This window comes from Notolepis coatsorum (genome assembly GCF_963971535.1).
Source record: "Notolepis coatsorum genome assembly, chromosome: 7".
NCBI lineage: Eukaryota > Metazoa > Chordata > Actinopteri > Aulopiformes > Paralepididae > Notolepis > Notolepis coatsorum.
This window is the reverse complement of record NC_140171.1, coordinates 13,011,499-13,029,034: the sequence shown is the minus strand read 5'-3', so window position 1 is coordinate 13,029,034 and position 17,536 is coordinate 13,011,499. Positions and strand designations below refer to the sequence as shown.

General features: G+C 48.8%; 1 protein-coding gene across 1 annotated transcript in view; it reads left to right on the top strand.

Moving 5' to 3' along the window:
- The first annotated feature begins 608 nt into the window (after positions 1 to 608).
- The window catches only part of LOC311231990 (uncharacterized protein), a 35,456-nt gene continuing 18,528 nt past the window's right edge, over positions 609 to 17,536 (top strand). The window contains exons 1-6 of the mRNA XM_084318639.1: positions 609 to 776; positions 2,119 to 2,514; positions 4,980 to 7,415; positions 8,708 to 8,796; positions 10,610 to 10,668; positions 16,359 to 16,525. Of these exons, the coding sequence (XP_084174765.1) occupies positions 731 to 776; positions 2,119 to 2,514; positions 4,980 to 7,415; positions 8,708 to 8,796; positions 10,610 to 10,668; positions 16,359 to 16,525 (3,193 nt within the window). The 5' untranslated portion in view covers positions 609 to 730. The remainder of the gene's footprint in view (positions 777 to 2,118; positions 2,515 to 4,979; positions 7,416 to 8,707; positions 8,797 to 10,609; positions 10,669 to 16,358; positions 16,526 to 17,536) is intronic.

The window sequence follows — 17,536 nt, the reverse complement described above, 5'->3', positions numbered from 1 at the left end:
CCTTTGGTTGACATCGCGGCGGGGTATAAAGCCGTAATGAACTGTGCGGGTCCTTTTATGTCCCCGTGTCCCCTCGGGGCCAATAATGCTGCTGCCCTGCACACAGTTTACGCAGCGTGTAAACAACGAGCCCCGCTGTGACTAACGAGGTTTCTTCTTCCAACGTCTCATCTTTGGAGACGCCAAGACGCACGGAAGCGCCTTGAGCGAGGAAGTTACCTGGGGTGTCTCTCTCTCCCCCTCTCTCTCTCTCTCTCTCTCTCTCTCTCTCCTCTCTCTCTCTCTCTCTCTCTCTCTCTCTCTCTCTCTCTCTCTCTCTCTCTCTCTCTCTCTCTCTCTCTCTCTCTCTCTCTCTCTCTCTCTCTCTCTCTCTCTCTCTCTCTCTTCTCTTCTCTCTCTCTCTCTCTCTCTCTCTCTCACACACACACACACACATAGTCACACACACACACACACACACAGACGCGTCTAATTTAGGTTACAGTCTGGCCTGCGCTACCCCTGACTGACAACATTGCGATTTCCGTTGGAAGGAAATGATGGAGAAGGAAAGTTCCTGACGGTCAGACTCAGAGGACAACTGGAGATTGTTCTGCTGTGCGCGTATTGCAGTAACGTACTGGCTATTTGTCGTTGTTTCCCACTTCGCCATTGCGCACGGATAACTCTGACATCTGTATGGATTTGGAATTATTACAGGGACTGACAGTGAAATGTCTCGGGATTGGAAATGCAGCTCCACGTCTATCTGCTTGTCTTTATTATCGCCACAGCAGGTAAGGAAATATATATATATCACCGGACGACTGTGTCTGTTTGTAGTACATAAACTACTTATGTCTACGAAACTACTGCATGGGCTACATGAAATCCCATGCAAAAATCCCCATCGTAACAAGTAGACCTATTTCAAGTTCACACATGCTGAGTCGTTCATCGTATTTTCACAGAATAAGTGGGGGGGGGGACTCAAGATGCGTGGGATACTGTATTCGCGTTACAATCCAACTGAACTTTAAGTTCCAATAAATGTATTTTAAAACAAGTGACATCATATTGAAATAAGACTGGTCACAACTTCAGTTTCAGGATAACTTGGCTTGTATCCACTGGTAGATTTCTTTAACTTGTTTTAAGAAGACTCGATCGATACATGATGAACGAACTTAAGATGGAGTTGTTGTTTTTTGTTGTTGTTATTGTCTGCCCCATTAATCAGCTCTGGCCCTTTAACAGATATATCAAGTTTCAAGTCTTGTTTTATTTGTCACAGACTCACATATTATAAGGTACATGTACCAGTGAAATGTGTGGTTCTGTACTAGCCCCCTGATATTGTTTTTATGAGAAAATGTTATATGTGTACAGACAATGTGAAAATAAGTTCAGAGCTATTGTACTCCGTTTTATACAGTGTGTAATTATAGTACAGCAAAAATTTAAAAAAAAAACCTGCAATGATGCATTTAGGATCCTACTAATAGTGCAAGCTATTTGTTTATGACTACAAATGTCCCCACCTTCCATGCTCTGCTGAGGAACTTGATGTTACATTTATGTGTCGACTATTAGAGTTAAAAAAAAAAAACAGTATAATAGGTGCCATTACTGATGTCAAACAAAGTGATACAAGGTACTCCTCTGATTTGTGGAAACGATGCCTTTATGTTTTTTAATCTATGTTGTTGGCCTTGTTTCTTTTGTTATTGTATTTTTGTTGTTGTTTTGTAGATGTGTAATATGGACCTTGAGTCTGGAATAAAGTCTTCATCATCATCATCATCATCATCATCATCATTGTGCTTAATACAGTAAAAAGTAAAAGAATAAAGACACCATACAAAATATACAATATACAAACTAAAATAGTACAAAATGCAACCAAAATTCAAGAATGCAAAATGAAGTGTTAAAGGTGTTTAAGGTGTCTAAAGTGAATGTTAAGGCCGGGTGAGTGTTGAGATATCTGGGGCTAATTAAAAATCGTATTATCCAGAAACCCAGAGACTGGAACTCATTAGCGCCGCACAAGTTCAACAACTATTATAGTCAGGGGCTATAGTTGAACTTTTAGTAAACCTCAACTTGACCGACGTCTAAAACGTGTCTCCTCTGCAGGCAAAGAAGCATCGTCTGCGTTGTTGTACTACAACCAGTGCGGTTCTTTCCACATGGACCAAGAGACTAGTGGTAACAACATTACACTCACTTTCCCGGGGGCACTAAGCCCCACCACATACCCCCAGACCGAGAGCACCCCGCCGCAGGCCACCGTTTGCACCTGGGCGATAGACATTCCCTCCGGTCAGGCGGTGCGTCTGGGGCTGGTACGGGTGGACGGCGCGTCGCGCGTATCCGTCCTCTGTGGCCGGGACCGAGGAGGAGAACAGCGCCTGGAGGCCGGGGGGGAAGGAGCGCTGCTCTCCGGCTGCGACGGAGACAGCGCTGCCCTTACTTGGACTTGGACGGCGGAGGGACACTCCTCTCCACACACTCTTCTACTGTCCTATTACGGTGAGTGGTGGTCAATGATCCAATTACCCCGTTGAATGGGTCAGCAGGGCCCAGTGACCTACTTTGTATACCCCGAACACGAGGACCAGCAGGTCTAATTGGTGTAACGCCGTTCGGGAGTATTATTGATTTGAGTCAGGGTCTGGTCCACAAGGGGGTCAGTGTTGGAAATCCTCCACAGAACAGTTCAAACCTGTTCTCATGTAAACCTGCTTACAATAAAGTGGTCAGTTTTTTTTAATTTTTTTTATCCACTTTTTTTCTCCCATCCCAATTTAGCCGTGCCAATTCTCCCCTCCCCTGTCTTGAACATTGCTTGCATATGCCCCCCACTGGCCGGTTGTAGGGAGGATAGAAGCCTTGCATCACATATATCCCCTCCGATACATGTGGAGGCAGCCTGTCACATCTTTTCACCTGCCAGCGCGGACTCTCATTTGGCGAGGTGTAACGTGTGGGAGGCGCCTCACACTACTACCCCCGCCATTTTCCTGTCTCTGCTGTGCAGGCGTCCCCCAACCGACCTGTAGGAGTCGCTGTCCACAACGTCCAGACTACCACCCATCGACTTCCCACCCGCTGACTCTGCCAATTGAGTCAGTATGACGGCCGGCCCAAGCCGGAGGCAACGCCGACAGCCGGAGTCGAACCCGGTGTCTCTTGCGTTGGTGACGAGCGCAATGTCCGCTGCGCCACCCAGCCTCCCGTGGTAAGGTGTTCTTTATGATCACTAGTACTATTGCTTCTTCTAAAACACGGCTGCCCAACATAGGGCCCGTGGGCCAAAATGGACCCTCCGCAACGTTCTCTCTGGCCCTCCAGTGTGTTTTCCGGACCAGAGGTTGATACTTTTGATGCAGTTTAATGATCTTTGAAATAACTTCATCATTAATGAATTAATAAACACCCCAACACGAGACCAGAGCCACTGTTAAGGTTTGTGTCACGTACCTCAGTGTCCAGGGACATGTGGTACTCCTGCAGTCATCCACCCATGTCACATGTTGGCCCTGGGCCCCCCTCATCAAAACGTTTGGGGATCCCTGCCCTAAAAATCATGAATTATGAAACCCCCTCAAAAAAAAGAAGCTAATATGAAAGACAACCCCCTCCCCAAAAGAGGTAACAAATAAGGGGGTCAAAACATGTATATATCCTTCTTACCTGTAACTATATATTAACCATTTAATAACCATTTCATAATTTAATATATATTATTAACCCTGTAACTGTACTATAACCAACCATTTCAGAGCATTACTGCATTATATTCCATTATATTTGTGTCAGCAGGTTCCTGAATGTTGTCTTTTCCTTTACATAAACAAAGACATTTCCACCACGAATTGATGCAGAAAAAGCACAAATTGGTGCATAAAAGTACACCTGAATGAAGTACGCTCAGAATGTCCTGGGAGACCTTAACCCTTTCACAACCACACTACAGAAGGTTAAAGTGTCCCCCCCCCAATGTTGAGACTAGGGATGCACCGATCCGATATTGGTATCGGTATCGTCCGCCGATATCAGTAAAATAGCTGGATCGGGTATCAGTAAAAATATATATATATATATATATATATCGGATAATTTTTTTAATTTTTTTTTAAATAATAAATAAAATAATAAAATAACCATTCAGTACATTTATATCTATGTGTTAATTTGTTACATTTAGTTTCACTATGTTAGGAAAGTAATGTTCAAAATCACACTTGTGATCCTTTACAATTCTTAAAAATATATATATTTTTAATATAAAAAAAACATGGATTCAATTCTTTTTTTTTTTAAACTTTTAATATAAAAAAAACGTGGATTAAATTCTTTATTTTTTTAAACTTTTTTGTAAAAGAAAATTTGGACAATGGGTATCGGATCGGTATCGGTATTGGCCGATACCCAAACCCAGGTATCGGTATCGGTATCGGGACTGAAAAAGTTGGATGGGTGCATCCCTAGTTGAGACCAAACCCACGTCCTGACTCGGAGGTCTTTTAGTCCCTATCTCCCCTCTCCGTCTCGGGGGGGGGGCTGCTGCCCTGCCTGAGAGGCGAGCTGGAGAAGGGCTCTCTGTGTTCCGTCGGTGGAGGAGGAGGAATGTGTTGTGGCACAATGTGTTTGGCTCCGCTGGCTCTGGGTGGGACTGTGGAATGATGGCTGGACTATTGTTCCAACCGTATTATTATGAGCCCTAGACATCTGTCAGTACTCAGTAGGAAAGTTCTTATCACACAGGCAGTGTGTGTGTGTGTGTGCGTGTGTCTGTATGTGTATGTGTGTGTGTGCACGTGTGTGTGCACGTGTGTGTGTGGGCTCGCATGTTGTTGTTTCCACCCTCTTATCACCATCTCTCTTTGTCTTTATGTGTGTGTGTGTGTGTGTGTGTGTGTGTGTGTGTGTGTGTGTGTGTGTGTGTGTGTGTGTGTGTGTGTGTGTGCATGTGTATGTTCCTGGTTATCCAGCTCAGGAAGTGCAGGGGCGGAATTCCTCGGAGCGTCCCACCAGCGCAGACCAGCAAGACCTGTCCGCCACCCTCCCCACGTTTCAGACGACGGGACCCGTCTTTACGAGCGGGACACCCGCTGCTCCCCGGCGGGGGCGGGGGCAGGGGCAGGAGGAGGGTAGCGGGCCAGACGGGGGCAGAGGTCACCCCTCCTCGCGGCAGGCGTGGAGCCCTGCCTCCCACAAAGACCAGGGGCTGCCGCCGCGGCCCCCCTCTCCCCGGCCAGGCCTCGGCGTGGCTGGGCGGGCCGATAGGGAAGCTCCCTCTCTTCCTCAGGAAGGAGCGGACAATGGAGCGGACACGTCTGGGGCCCCTCGCGTGGCCGAAGGTCGGGGCCTTGCCACCACCAGGGGGAAGACCGGCACTGACACCCAGCACACACGGAGCAGCGCAGACACGCATTCTCACACGGCGCAAGTAGCGAGCACGCAGACGATGGACGTGTCGACTGGCTCAGGCACGGGCACAGACACAGAAAGGCACACGGCTACACACACAGACAGACACACGGCTACACACACAGACAGACACACAGCTACACACACAGACAGACACACAGCTACACACACAGACATACACACAGACAGACACACAGCTACACACACAGACAGACACACAGCTACACACACACCTCAAAGCGACCCGACTGTCCCCGACTCCCGCGCTCCGTCCGGCCCCTGGGAGGTGGGTGCCACCCTCCCCCCGCCCGGCGACCACGTGCCTGGGGAGGAGCGGGGACACAGCCAGCCCCCCGCCTGGAGGGGTCAGCGGAGCACAGACAGGCTCCGCCCCCCGAGCCTGACCCCAGAGGTCACCCCTGACCCCGTCGGGTCTCCCAGTGACTCCGGCAGCACAGACGCCGATAACCAAACCGCTGCCTCTTCAGCAGCAGCAGCAGCATCATCATCATCATCATCATCCTCCTCGCAGGCTCCAGGCAGGACTAGTCGACCGGCGACCGCGCGGGGCTCGGAGCCCGACAGTTTCCACGGAGCGACGCCGCCGGTGTCCTCTCCTCCAGACTTTACCGCGACATCTGCGTCCGCGGAGGCAGACGTCACCAATCGAGCGGCTGGTCTGGGCTCCTCTGATCGGTTTGAGGACGAGGAGATGCTCCACACTCTACCGCCCCGCTCCTCATCGACCGCCACGCCAAGCCGTCGCTCAGACAGCCTCACACAGCCCCCGCCCGCCCTCACGCAGCGCCCCCCTGCCCTCACACAGCCCCCGCCCGCCCTCACACAGCGCCCCCCTGCCCTCACACAGCCCCCGCCCGCCCTCACACTCACCCCGTACACACAGACGGACGAGGAAACGTCACACACGGAAACGCACAACGCACCACACAGCCCGGGTCACTCCGGCGACGCGTACGAAACCCCCGCCGAGCCCAGAGAGCGCCCCGCGTCCACCAGCAGCCCGGGCGGCACCAGAGGCCCTCCCCCTTCCACCACAGTCTCAGGCCCCTCCCTCTTGTCGGATGTTACCGCGACGACCACCGGTAACGCGGGGGAGGAGGGGGAGGAGCCTCTGCAGGCGACGGGCAGGGACACCGGGTCCCGCGCGTTCGGTCCCTCGACCCATGCCTCTGATTTCCGTTCACCCGCTCACACGCCCTCGCCGACACCGGCGGTTCTACATGGCGACGCGGTCACTCCAGAGTACACAGTGCAAACACAGCCCCCCCTCCCTGACCACACGACACACACACCCCTCCCTGACCACACGACGCACACACCCGTCCCTGACCACACGACACACACACCGCTCCCTGACCACACGACACACACACCGCTCCCTGACCACACGACACACACACCGCTCCCTGACCACACGACACACACACCGCTCCCTGACCACACGACACACACAGCCCTGCGTTCAACCACTGGCGCTGCAACCCCGACACACATACCCTCCGCCGACCACGAAACCACGTCCACACAGCTGCCCGCGCGAACTCACGACCACACACTCCAAACCCACACGCCCCTGCCGTCGCCCTCGTCTGCTACCATCCCCGGCACACGCAGACCTCCCCCTGACCGGATAACCACCACCCACAGCACCCCGACCACCCGCCCCACCAGCACACAGGCCGGACGAGGAGGCGGGCTGGAACGGGGAGAGGAAGAGAGGGAGCCCTTCGTCACAACCGTAGCAACTCCCGTCCCTCCTCAGCCCACCACCACCACCACCACACGCTCTCCTACAGCCAGAACAACCAGCGTGTCGTCTCCGGAGCCACCCCCGCCCCCGCCCGACCCGTATCCCAGCCGGGGAGGCCCTCCGGCGGGCACAGCGTCGGCCGCGGCCCCGCCACTCGACCGGAGCTCCTCCACCACTCGGATGCCCAGGTTCTACATCGTACCGGACCAGCCTGCGACTATCCAGGGTAACTGTCTTCCAGGGCACCGGTGCCCTGCTGGACCCCGCGCTGAGCCCTGTGTTACAGCTGTGGTTCTGTTTCATGTATTTATTGATAATACCTTTAACCTCTTAACAGGCACCCAGAAAAGTGGCAATGTTTTTACTTGAGGACTGCATACTATTTTTGCAAAGCTTGGCTTTATACTGTATGCTTATAGCACATGCATGAGCCTGGTCTCTTTTGAAAGATGACATTCTGAAGTTACTAATGCAAAAAAGGAAAATCACTTTTAGTGCTAATGAAATAGAGTAACAGAGGTCTGCACTTGATTTGAACTTGAACTTGTGTACTCAAATCTGTCTGTATCGTTGGAAAGCTATGTCATTGGCTACAACGGGAGAAAATGTTCGGCGAAAAATGCAGCCCAGAGCCGCTAGACGCTCGCAAAGTGCCGTGCCTTTGTGTGTTCTGCCCACGGGCACGTCGGCCAGATGGCGGTACCCCACCTGTTAAGAGGTTAAGGCTGCATTTGATAAGATGTAGTCTCAGGGATGTGTGGTGGTTCATTATGGTCAAATCTTCATGGTTGATACCAATTTATTGTTAAAACGTTGCTAATCAAATACAGATTCAGGTTCAGGAGTTGGATGGAGGACTTGATTCTCTGATCAGGAGAAAAAACTAGTTCCCAAGATCCTCCCAATTCTGTGAGCTTCTTAAGCTTTCTGGGAAAGGGGGGGGGGGGTTGTGGGGAGGGGTGAACAGGTGAAGAATAGGGTGTGAGGGGAGAGGAAGGGGAGGATAAGGAGAAGGTAAGGAGAGGATAAGGGGAGGATAAGGAAAGGAATGGGAGGATAAGGAGAGGGTAAGGAGAGGATAAGGAGAGGATAAGGGGAGGATAAGGAGAGGGTAAGGAGAGGATAAGGGGAGGATAAGGAGAGGGTAAAGAGAGGATAAGGGGAGGATAAGGAGAGGGTAAGGGGGAGGGGGAGGTGTGAACAGAGGCCTCAGAGGAAAACTTCCACAGATGCCCATCTGAGAAGATTTTAGTTATCATATTCCATAACTGTCTATACTCTAGGTAGGCAGGAAACAGGAGAGAGTGACACCTATGATCAGAATAGTCCTGCGTATACATCCTCCCATTCAATGGTCAGACTTCTATAGACTTCACTAAATAAGAGTGAAATCAAAATATTCCCCATTTATTTTCTGGGAACCCCCGTAGGGGTCAACTCCTGTAACCAGAGGTTGCAGACGGTATCACGGACTGGGTCTTTAACGGCATGACATGTGTTGTATCGTCTCGTCTCCAGTGGAGTCCATTGAGCTGCTGCTGCAGATCATTCTAGAAGAGCCCAGCAGGGCCTTCTCTACGGGCCTGGAAGAAGACACTGCTGCATGGGTGGGCAAACGCACACACACACGCACACACACACACACACACACACGTTTTAGTATTCAAGTCGTTGTTTTTTGCGGGGCTACCAGGAGCTTGGTGCGTCTGGTGAGAGCTTGGTGCGTCTGGTGAGAGCTTGGTGCGTCTGGTGAGAGCTTGGTGCGTCTGGTGAGAGCTTGTACAGGACTCACAAGAATTTTAATTGGCTCACAAGTAGGCCTGCCGCGATAAGCAATAAATCGATTAATTGCCGCGATAATTAAAATGAATGCAATGATTTTGACGGGCGCGATTAATTGCTATTTGCGCGTTTGTTTTAATGAGGCAGAACCAGTGCCCCTTGCAGTCTCTCTCCGTGTGGGTTGGCCGCTGGCGTTACTACAGAGCACAGCACGGGAGCTCCGTGGGGCAGTAGCAACGCCACATATAGCTTAATACATTTCTCAATAGTGTTGCTCCTTTTAACCAAGTAGCGTTATTTGTAGTGTAACGTTAGAATAACACAGAATAACGTTAATACAATTACATGCATCATTGTTTACAATGAACGGGTGGGGCTAGTCAAAGCACTGGAGACGGGGACAAGTTAAACATGAATTAATTTATTATAACGGGTCGTTTTCGAGTCGTGCTGCAGTGCCTACGCACCACAGCTATTCTATTATATACTGCTTTGACGCTTCCTCCTCATCGTTGATTGCCTGTAGTAGCTGCATCTAACGTTAGTAGCTAACGTTAAAACTAAAAAACACAACCGGACGAGACAAGTTGTCGGCTAGGATAATCACAACAATACTTCCGGTCCGGTCGGTGGGCTTCAAAATAAAAGTCTTAAACCGGAAAAGACGGAGCGGTGGGCTTCAAAATAAAAGTTTTGGGAAATAAATTTCTCAAAAAAATTCTCTAACCGGTCGCAATAATATCGCTTATCGCGATATTTTCGGGGGCAATTAATCGCCCAGCAAAATGTGTTATCGTGGCAGGCCTACTCACAAGTGCAGCTGCCAGCTCAGTGTCGCTACGTCTTCTTTTTTCTAGTATGGTTGTGAAAGTGGTATTAAAAAGGTCTTAAATAGTCTTAAATTGAACTTGTTGAAACCTGCAGATACCCTGTTTATTTGAGTTAAATTATATACAGTACATAAAATGGATCAATATGCGTTTAAGGACATTTAAGGAAACATTGCTTCTGCCACATGGTCTACACAGTATAGCTACCCATTAACAACAGAAACTGGACAGAATCTAGCTAGTTCTATAACCTATTGACGACATGTTTATGAGAATAAATATCATCTCTCTCTCTCTCTCTCTCTCTCTCTCTCACACACATACACACACACACACGCACACACACACACACACACACACGCACACACGCACACACACACACACACGCACACACGCACACACACACACACACACACACACACACACACACACACACACACACACACACACACACACACACACACAAGATAGGAGGTAGAGCAGTCGTCTGGTAATAATCTGAAGGTTCCCAGTTTGATTCAAGCTCCGCCCGGTAGCGTGTTGAAGTGTCCTTGAGTGAGACACTTAACCCCTACGTGCTCCCCATGAGCAGGTCGGCACCTTGCATGGTTGCCTCAACTCTCCGCGTGTGAACGTACGGGTGAATGTGAGGCATAAGTTGTAAAGCTTCTAGCAGTCCATTTACACACACACTCACACACACACACACACACACACACACACACACACACACACACACACACACACACACACACACACACACACACACACAGGCTTTAGCAGCTAATGTGTTGTTGCTGTTCTTCAGGTGGAGCCCTACCTGCGGAGAGCGCCTGGCTTTAGCAGACTGCTGACAGCCTGGAGCAGGTGAGAGGGGAGGAGAGAGGTGGAGAGAGAGAGAGAGAGAGAGAGAGAGAGAGAGAGAGAGAGAGAGAGAGAGAGAGAGAGAGAGAGAGAGAGAGAGAGAGAGAGAGAGAGAGAGAGAGAGAGAGAGAGAGAGAGAGAGAGAGAGAGAGAGAGAGAGAGAGAGAGAGAGAGAGAGAGAGAGAGAGAGAGAGAGAGAGAGAGAGAGAGAGAGAGAGAAAGAGAGAGAAAGAAAGAGACAAACAATTGGGGGGTACAATGTTTCAAAAACATTTAAGACAACACTGGAATTTATTCAACAAGAGCCACCAGGGGAAAGTGTCAGTTTTTGTGTGTTCCTTAAATGTTTCCCTTTTCACAAAGACACAACAACAACAAAAAGCTCAGTACAACATTGGAAGAAGAAGATTACTTTATTGTCAATGTAGGCCTACACAAGGCGATTAAAATTAGGCCTTTTCACTTGTACTTTTACACATACACACATACACACAGTGTAGCTATACAGTTCTCATATCCCTCCTAGTTACACATTCATTCATTCATTCCTCATATCCCTCCTAGTTACACATACACACACAGTTCTCATATCCCTCCTAGTTACACATACACAACACACAGTCCTCATATCCCTCCTAGTTACACATTCATTAATTAATTCATTCCTCATATCCCTCATAGTTACACATACACATTCATTCATTCCTCACATCCCTCCTAGTTACACACACACACAGTCCTCATATCCCTCCTAGTTACACACACACACAGTCCTCATATCACTCCTAGTTACACATTCATTCATTCCTCATATCCCTCCTAGTTACACATACACACACAGTCCTCATATCCCTCCTAGTTACACATACACACAGTCCTCATATCCCTCCTAGTTACACATTCATTCATTCATTCCTCATATCCCTCCTAGTTACACATACACACACAGTCCTCATATCCCTCCTAGTTACACATACACACAGTCCTCATATCCCTCCTAGTTACACATACACACACAGTCCTCATATCCCTCCTAGTTACACATACACACAGTCCTCATATCCCTCCTAGTTACACATACACACAGTCCTCATATCACCCAAATCAAAAACCCTGGGTAGACAAATCCGTCCGTGAAGCTCTGAGAGCGCGCACCAAAGCATACAACGACGGCCTAGTGGCAGGCAACATGAATGACCACAAGGTGGCGCAATACAACGTAAGGAGGACAGTGACAGAGGCCAAACGGCGCTACAGGGATAAAATTGAACTCCAGTTTGAACAGGCTGACTCTAGAGCTATGTGGCAGGGGCTCAAAACGATGACAGACTACAAAGGCGCCTCCCTCAAACTGAACAGTGACATCTCCTTAGCAAATTACCTCAATACCTTCTATGCGAGGTTTGACGCTGGTAATAACAACACCAGCCCACAAGCCACGGCAATGGGGGGGGGGGGGTCTGCTGCTGATGGAGACTCAGTGTTCAGGGTAACAGAGCATGAGGTGAGGCGGACCTTTAAAAAAGTGAATAGCAGGAAGGCAGCAGGACCGGACGGCATCCCCGGCCGCGTCCTAAAAGTCTGTGCCGACCAACTGGCCCCGGTATTCACTGACATATTTAACCTGTCCTTAGAACAGGCTGTCATCCCCACCTGCCTGAAGAAGTCCACTATTATCCCTGTACCCAAAAAATCCAAGCCTGCTTGCCTCAACGACTACCGCCCTGTAGCTCTCACCTCCATAGCCATGAAGTGCTTTGAGAAGCTAGTAAAGGGCTACATCTGCTCCTCCCTCCCCATCAACATGGACCCCCTGCAATTTGCATACCGCCCCAACAGGTCCACGGAGGACGCCATAGCCCATGTGCTGCACACAGCAGCATCACACCTGGACAAGAGGAAGGGGAACTATGTGAGAATGCTATTCATCGACTACAGCTCGGCATTCAATACCATAGTCCCCTCCATACTCATAGCCAAGCTCAGGGACCTGGGCTTGAACTATGACCTCTGCCAGTGGGTCTTGGACTTCCTGACGGGCAGACCCCAGGTGGTGAGAGCAGGCAACTGCACCTCCTCATCCATCACCCTCAACATAGGGGCCCCCCAGGGCTGTGTTCTGAGTCCCCTCCTCTACTCCCTGTACACACACGACTGTGTGGCTCAGCGGAGTAGCAATACAATCATCAAATTTGCTGACGACACAGTGGTGGTGGGCCTGATCTCTGCCAACAACGAGAGGGCCTACCTGGAAGACGTCAAGGTCCTGGCGGGATGGTGCCAGGAAAACAGCCTATCCCTGAACGTCAGCAAAACAAAGGAGATGATTGTGGACTTCAGGAGGTCGGGGGTCAAGGACTACAGCCCCCTCAGCATCGACGGGGCACCGGTTGAGAGAGTCAACAGCTTTAAGTACCTCAGAGCCTACATATCCGAGGACTTGACATGGACCACACACATTGACAGTGTTGTGAAGAAGGCACGACAACGCCTCTACTTCCTCAGGCGCCTAAGGAAGTTCCAAGTCAGTCAGAAGATCCTTAAGAACTTCTACTCATGTACAATAGAGAGCATCCTGACTGGCAACATCACCTCCTGGTTTGGGAATAGCACTGCACAAGACCGAAGCAGACTACAAAGAGTGACACGTTCAGCCGAACGCACAATTGGAGGGGGGCTCCCCACCCTCCAGAACATTTACAACAAGCGGTGCAGGGGCAAGGCTAAGAGAATCATTAAAGACTCCAGTCACCCGAACAACTGCCTCTTTGAACTGCTGCGGTCAGGCAAGAGATACCGGAGTCTCAAGGCGAGCACAGAAAGACTCAGAAGAAGCTTCTATCCCCAGGTCATCAGGCTGCTAAACGAACAATGAACACTACACAACAACAACCATCAAACGCACATAGCACACACATCCACACGCACACACTCACTTTAAACAAACACACTGTAGCACCCACTCCACACACTTTATAGCACACACTCACTTTAAACAAACACACTGTAGCACCCACTCCCCACACTTTATATTTATTGATGAAGGATTGCACTACAACTCGTACACCTTACTGTAAATTGTACCTAAATTGTACCTCATCCCATTTCTGCTTGCACTATATAGTATTGTACATTAGTACACTGCATAGTATTGTATATTATATGGTAACTCAGTTACGTCTATTCTGCATCGAACATTGTACATATGTCTATACTGAACACTGTGACCTCATTTTCTACTTCTAAATTACATGCTATACTATGTTATTTGATACTATCTTGTCTAGCACAGTCTCTGGAGCGTAACAGTAAGAAGCATTTTGTATGAAAGTATTCTGTACTTCTGTATGACAACTATTAAAGAAACTTGAAACTTGAACTTGAAACTCCTAGTTACACATACACACAGTCCTCATATCCCTCCTAGTTACACATACACACACAGTCCTCACATCCCTCCTAGTTACACACACACGCACATTCCTCCACACACACTCAAATCAAATAAAAATCAAATGTATTTGTATAGCCCGTAATCACAACGAATTGCCCCCATGTATTTCATCAGAGAGGTCAGAGTGCAGGGTTGCCCGCAGTGCAGCACCCCTGGAGCAGTTTCAGGGTTCAGTGCCTTGCTCAAGGGCACGTAGGCAAAGATGGTGGGTACTGTAGATATAATAACAGGCACAATTCAGTCACCAACTCAGGGCTGGAATACACCCTGCTATCAGTGGCCGGGATTGAACCAGTGGCCTTTTGGTTACTGGCTGGCCTCTTTGCCTCTCTAGGCCATCCTGCTGCCCCAGTCCTGGTCCACACAATCAGCATGAGCAATATTGACAGTAGAAATACACAGTGTAATGAAAATAATAAATACACATATCAGCATATCATATGAAGGACACCCACATGACAAAGGGGGCATTACAACTAGGGATGTCCCGATCACGTTTTTTTGCTCCCGATCCGATCCTGATCATGTGATTTTGAGTATCTACCGATACAGATATTTCCCGATCCGATCAAAAAAAAATTTAATTTTACTTTTTTTTACTTTTTTTTATTCAACAAACATGACCATGTTCACGTCTTAAACTTATACTGAGGCCTTAGTTTTGGTTTTAAATTGCATATCATCATTCATTTATTTATTGTCACACAGAGCAGAAGAATTTTGCCAAAACAAACCAATAGTATCCAGCTGCAGAACGGCAGACCAGCCACACTCTCAGACCCAAACGCATTTCCTTTGATTTAATTATACATCAAATGATTTATGAAGTTAACTTTTCACCTGGATAACGTCAACATTCAGGGTGAATGTAATGTGAGAAATTGGGATTAAAAAAATAAATAAAAATAATTTTTTTTAAATTTGGGTCTGAGAGTGTGGCTGGTCTGCCGTTCTGCAGCTGGATACTATTGGTTTGTTTTGGCAAAGTTCTTCTGCTCTGTGTGACAATAAATTAATTAATGATGATATGCAATTTAAAACCAAAACTAAAGCCTCAGTATGAGTTTAAGACGTGAACATGGTCATGTTTGTTGAATAAAAAAATAATTGTCGATATTTGTATTTATTTTTTTGCCGATCCCGATCTTCGGAAAATCACGTGATCGGATCGGGACATCCCTAATTACAACCACAGTGTTACAAGCTAGGTACAAAAGAGAGTCCACAGTTAGTCAAGGAAAACACCTGAGACTGTTGAAGCAACTGTAGAATTGGAAAAGAAAAAGGAGGTATGGAGTCCATATCTTCATAAAATGTGTCCCATTGAAGAGTGAAACAGACATGGCAAGTAGTTAAGGGTAAAACACCCCATAATTATCGTTATTTTTTTTAATCCTCTTTTTCTCCTGATTTTTCTGTGTTTTTCCCCCCATCCCAATTTAGTCGTTATGCCAATTCCCCCCTCCACTACCTGGTCGTTGCGCGCATGTGCCCCCTACTGGTCGTTCTAGGGAGCCCTGAGGTCTATCACATGCTTCCTCCGATACATATGGAGACAGCCAGCTGCTCTCTTTTCACCTGCCAGCGCGGACTCTCATTTGGCGAGGAGTAACGTGTGGGAGGCTCACACTGCCCCCGCCCTCTCCTGTCTTTTGCTGTGTAGGCGCCCTGTCCGACCTGTAGGAGTCGCTGTCCACAACGTCCAGATTACCACCCCATCGACTTCCCTCCCGCTAACTCTGCCAATTGAGTTAGTATGACGGCCGGCCCAAGCCGGAGGCAACGCCCGACAGCCGGAGTCGATACCGGTGTCTCGTGCGTTGGTGACGAGCGCAATGTCCGCTGCGCCACCCAGCCGCCCCCCATAATTATCTTATGCCAGTTTGCTACAGTGTCAGACAATAATATTCTGCAGGGGATGGGAAGATCTGAGTGAGGGGGGGGGGGGGGGGGGGTTGTAGAGCTGGCATGGAAGAGGGGTGATGGGGTCACAGGGTCATAGGGGAGGGGTCTCTGTTGGGGTGGAGGCTTGCTGCTTTCTGTCACTATTCCATGGCCTTCTTCTCTTCAGTCTGACCTTGGGGACGGTAACGCGACACAAAAGATACGTGAGAGAGTGAAGAAGAGAGAGAGAGAAGCAGACAGACAGAGAGAGAGATAGAGTCACTGTTGTTGTTGATGTAACTTTTGGAGAGCTATACACAACATACTGATTTACTTGTTGTGTTGCATGTTCCAGTGGCCGTGCGGTGCAGAGCCTGGTGGAGTTTAGGACCAGGGGGGCTCTGGATTGGCTGGACGACACGGCAGGACCGGGATCACTGCTGGAACGCACGGGATTGGCTGAGGCCGTTCGAGAGGGGAGGGCCTTCAGAGGTTCAAAGGTGACCAACATCACTTTGGGAGGTGAGTCTGGGTTCCATATTCTGATGTCATAGAACTCTTTGGTCCGGAGAGAGGTGCCTACACCCACACACCTTATGCCTCAGAACCCAACACACACACACGTCACACACACACATACACACACACACACACACACACGCACACACACACACACACACACACACACACACAGACAGACAGACACACACACATTTGGAACATAGGGATGACCCCATTTTGTGCCCTGATAGTTTAGGTACCAATCGATTTAAACCGGAGGGTACTTTGAATTTAACCGTTTTAACGGTGAGCCACGGTGGGTTAATGTGTGACATAAAAGTGACAGGATGGTGCACTTGATCATATTCACACGGTGGCCATTTTGCTCTGTGGGGGAATGGAACCCAACCTGAGCATGACATAAGAGCAAAATGGCCACCGTGTGAATATGGTCAATGCAGTTTAAATCGAGCGCAACGGCAGTTGGTGACGGTGGCGACAGTGGCTCAGGAGGTAGAGCAGTTGTCTGGTAATCTGGAGGTTTCCGGTTCGATTCCCTCCCGGGCAGCGTGACGAACGAAGTGTCCACGAGCAAGACACTTAACCCCTTAACTGCTCCCGATGAGCAGGTTGGCACCCACCTTGCATGGTCGCCTCCACCGTGAATGTGTGAGTGAATGGGTAAAATGTGAGGAACAAATTGTAAAGCACTATATAAATGCAGTCCATTTACCATTTACATTTATGTGAAACATTACATAGACTTACATTCATTCTGTAACTAACCTTAACCTAACCTTAAAGGAACATGCCAACATTTGGGGAAATTAGCTTATCGTCTTCTCCAGAGAGAGACAAGAAGATAGATACCACTTTTCTCTCTGTGCGTTTAGTAGAAAGCTATCTGGCTGCATGTTAGCCTAGCTTAGCACAATGAATGGAAGCGGACAGGTCCGGTTAGCCTTCGGGGAGAGGTGTTAGTTGGACAATGCCTAGGCTAACCGGTCATGTCCGCTTCCATTCTTTGTGCTA